This window comes from Cucurbita moschata, unplaced genomic scaffold (assembly GCF_002738365.1).
Source record: "Cucurbita moschata cultivar Rifu unplaced genomic scaffold, Cmos_1.0 Cmo_Scf00002, whole genome shotgun sequence".
NCBI lineage: Eukaryota > Viridiplantae > Streptophyta > Magnoliopsida > Cucurbitales > Cucurbitaceae > Cucurbita > Cucurbita moschata.
In genome coordinates, this window is record NW_019268518.1 from 5397772 (window position 1) to 5401585 (window position 3814).

General features: G+C 38.6%; 1 protein-coding gene across 2 annotated transcripts in view; it reads right to left on the reverse strand.

Annotated features, from left to right (window-relative positions):
• LOC111459450 (probable lysine-specific demethylase ELF6) overlaps positions 1 to 1516 on the reverse strand; it is an 8332-nt gene extending 6816 nt beyond the window's left edge. Inside the window, exons 1-2 of one of the 2 annotated variants that reach the window (XM_023102374.1) lie at positions 1475 to 1516; positions 72 to 1374 (exon numbers count right to left, since the gene is read on the reverse strand). In XM_023102374.1, the coding sequence (XP_022958142.1) occupies positions 72 to 1218 (1147 nt within the window). In that variant the 5' untranslated portion in view covers positions 1219 to 1374; positions 1475 to 1516. Of the gene's footprint in view, positions 1 to 71 lie in introns of both variants that reach the window. The other variant, XM_023102364.1, reaches the window with a different exon arrangement.
• Between the last annotated feature and the right edge of the window lie 2298 nt (positions 1517 to 3814).

The following is a 3814-nucleotide window of genomic DNA, read 5'->3' on the forward strand; positions in this document are numbered from 1 at the left end:
CCCCCCCCCCCCCCCCCCCCAAATAAAAACACACATACACACACAATTGCTTAACCAAAATGAATCCATACCTAGGTGGTCGACACTGCCACCATAAGCCTGAGTTCTTACAACTTCCTCAAAAGCAAATGCATGATCTCCAGGAATGGAATACCAAGTTTTTGGAGAGCCTACGTGAAGAAAATTCATACTATGCAGCTCATGATCTTCAACATGCCAAGCAAACCAACTGAACAACATGCCAATGTAAACCATCGGAGAAGTAACACCTGGAATGTCATCAGGCATGTAACGCGTAAGCGATCCAGGTGACCGTGCAATTACTTGCAAGTTCCAAGGGCTATTCGAAAGCCTCCAGCCTGCCGTCCCTTCCATATTAATACATGAATCTGAACTCTTCCCTCTAGAGTTGTGTGAAGCATCCTCCGAGGAAACCGTGGAAGTAGACGGCTTCAACATCTCTGCACTTGTATTCAGATTATCCCTGGTGGAAGTGCCTCGACTATCCCGAGCGAGGGTCTCCGTCAAAGTTTCCATTTCCCCACTCTTAAGCTCAGAAGACCGTTCTTTACGATTATAATAGTTCCTCTTCCTCCTCCTCCTATGGAAATAACGAAATTTACCCTCTGGCTCTCCAAAAGCAGATCCCGGCACATCATTTGCATACTCCACATAAATAGGTTTCTCAGTAGCTGCCTTCCAAAACAATGATTCTACAACCAAAGGAGATGGCTCCTTAATCCCACCTAACACACTACGTGCGAAAACCTTCGACTTGGACTCAAATTGCTCCAATGTATAAGCCTCACCACTTTGCCATACTTGCTTGTGAACTCCAAACTGCGGATTTTGAACTACCCCCTTCGTTTTCCTAACACTCTGACCCAATTCCTGGTGTCTAGTCGTAAAAACTGCCCTAACCTCTCTCTCGTTTGCACCATCTGTAGAACCCAACTTGGATGAAGAACGGACATTTGAAGCATTTAAGTCACGGCTTAACTCGGAGGATCTCGAAAGAGATTTGTTCAAGTTACTAATGACATATTTCTTGGAAGGCTTAGGAAACGGAGGAATAATCTTACAAATCCCAAAAGCACTAGCTTCCTTCTCAATTTTAGATATGTAAGCAATCGGATCGGCAAATTCGGTATCAGTCGGCCGAAACTCCGGCGCCAAAGGCAACCCTTTGAGCCACTTGGGTATTTCGACACCACCCATTAGACACAGAAATCACGGTTCCGACAGCGGCCAGAGTCACCATAAGTTGTGGAAGAACACAAAAGGCTGCTGCTCGTAAATCTATTATGAACACCGACTACATTGAAGCTGATGGAAACCCTAAATTTGAAAAGAAAATACGAAAATCCGTTGTATCTGCAACGAAATTACCCAGCGTTAAACACAGAGGACCATGAAATTTAAACAGAGAAGGAAAATATCTTGCAAATTGAAGAAGAAAAACAAGCAACAGCACCTGTAACCGAAGGATAATGGATAAATCTCGCCTTCTAAAGAACCCCCAGCCAAATGAGAAAGGAGAAACGTAGACAAGTCACACGAGCGCCGTATTTACACTGCGCATGATAGTGATTTATAACATTTTGATACTAAAATGCGCATAGCTGTACATGTTTATTTGATTTTTTTTTTTTTTTTTTAATTCTAAGATTAAAGTATTAATTGTACCTTTTAAAAATTTTAAAATAAAATTTAAAAAAATACGTCTTTTTCGTTTTGAGTTTTTATTTAATTATAAATGTTTTGTATATTTATAAAAAAATCCTCATATTTTGATATTATAAATACTCAAAAATATAAATATTTGGTATCTTAAATTTAAAAAATCATTTAAAATCGTCAAATTTGTATTAAAGTGTCGTAAATACCCTTAGTTGTCTTCAAATAATTTATATATTAATTTAATAATTTAAATTAATGTATATTGTTTTTTTAATTTTTATAAACGATTTAGTATTAATTTTAATTTTAATATCATTTACTTGAATTTAATTTAAAAGAAGATAATTATATAGTTTATAGTTTTTATGGATTATATTTATACATAAAAGTTATATATTATACCATCTAAATAGATTTTATTTTTTTATTAAATCTAAGCTATTTTTCCTGAAAAAGAGACAACTTTCTCGGTTATTACAAATGGGGTGCTCGCCTCCTCGTTTGGGTAAAAACAGTCGAAAACAAGGATTAAATCTTTATTCAGCGGGTCCGACTCAAACGGGCGGGGACTCTTCATTTCCTTATAATGTCGGTTGTTCACTTTTAGTTAGGGGGGTAGTATGGGAATATTTATCACTCACAGAAATTATCCTCTTCGAGTTTCCCCTCGAGATTTTTAAAACGTGTCTTCTAGGGTGAGGTTTCTACACCTTTGTAAAGATTGTTTTGCTCCACCTCCTTCGGGGCCTAATGTCCTCGCTACCACTCGTTTCCCTTTTCAACTAACGTGGGATCTCACTATTAAGAATAATGATATGATATCATGTTAAGAATGAGAAACATAAGTGAGATTGAAAATTTGAGAAACATAGGTAGGATTGAAAGTCCCAGTATTGTGGGTTTATAATCAATTAATACTATCTTCATTGGTACGAGACCTTTTGGGGAAGCCCAAAGCAAAGCCATGAGAGTTTATGCTCAAAGTGGACAATATCATACCATCGTGGAGAGTCGTGTTCAACTAACATGGTATCAGAATCATGCCCTAAAACTTAGTCATGTCAAACAAAGGACTCCAAAAGAAAAAGGAGTCAAGGCTCCTCGAAGGCATAGTAAAAAATTACTAAGATTCCAAAAGAAAAAGGAGTCGAGCCTCGATTAAGGGGAGGCGTACTTTGTTCGAGGGAAAGTGTTTAATGAAAGTTCCATATCGACTAATTTAGGGAATGATCATGGGTTTATGATCAAGAAATATCATCTCCATTGGTAGGAGACATTTTGGGGAAGCCCAAAGTAAAGTTATGAAAGCTTATACTCAAAGTGGACAATATCATATCATTGTGGAGAGTCGTGTTCAACTAACCCTCATAATCCATCCCCTTCAGGGTCGAGCGTTATCGCTGACACTCGTTTCTCTCTCCAATCGACATGGGATTTCACATCGAACTTTTGACTTCTAAATCATATGTGCATGTCAATTATTGTCGAACTATGCTCGAAAACTCGAATTCATGGCCCATGAGGCTGATAATGAACGGTTTTGAAACTTTTGTTTCAATAACAAACAAACACAAGTTTAAGGTTTTTGTCTTGAAGCTGAATCTGTGTGCTGTAGCTCCAAGTTTTGTGTGTCGAAAACCACAGCAACGAAAATGACTTCTGGAGTGGCACTCTCTTCACAACCTCCTCCTGTACACCTCCCTTCTGCACAAGCCACCAATGCCTTCTTTTTCAACTCTAACACCACACTTTACAATGAAACTAGACACCTTTACGTTCTCTGACGAGCCTCGGTTCAATGTCGACTCCCATAATGAGCCAATCGACTATAATTGAGACACGGGTTTACTACATTTGATTGTCAAGAAAACTCGTAAGATTTCAATTCTGTTTAAGGGCTCGACTTTGGAAACGTATCTAGGCTTCACTTCAAGGTTTTAAAACGCGTGGTTTTCACACCCTTCTAAGGAATGTTTTGTTCTCCTCTCTAATGAATGTGAGATCTCACAATCTACCCTCCTTCAAGGTTCAGTGTCCTTACTGGCATATTGCCCAGGGTCTGGCTCTAATACCATTTGTAATAGCTTGAGCCCACCGCCACCAAATATTATCCTCTTTGGGCTTCCCCTTAAAG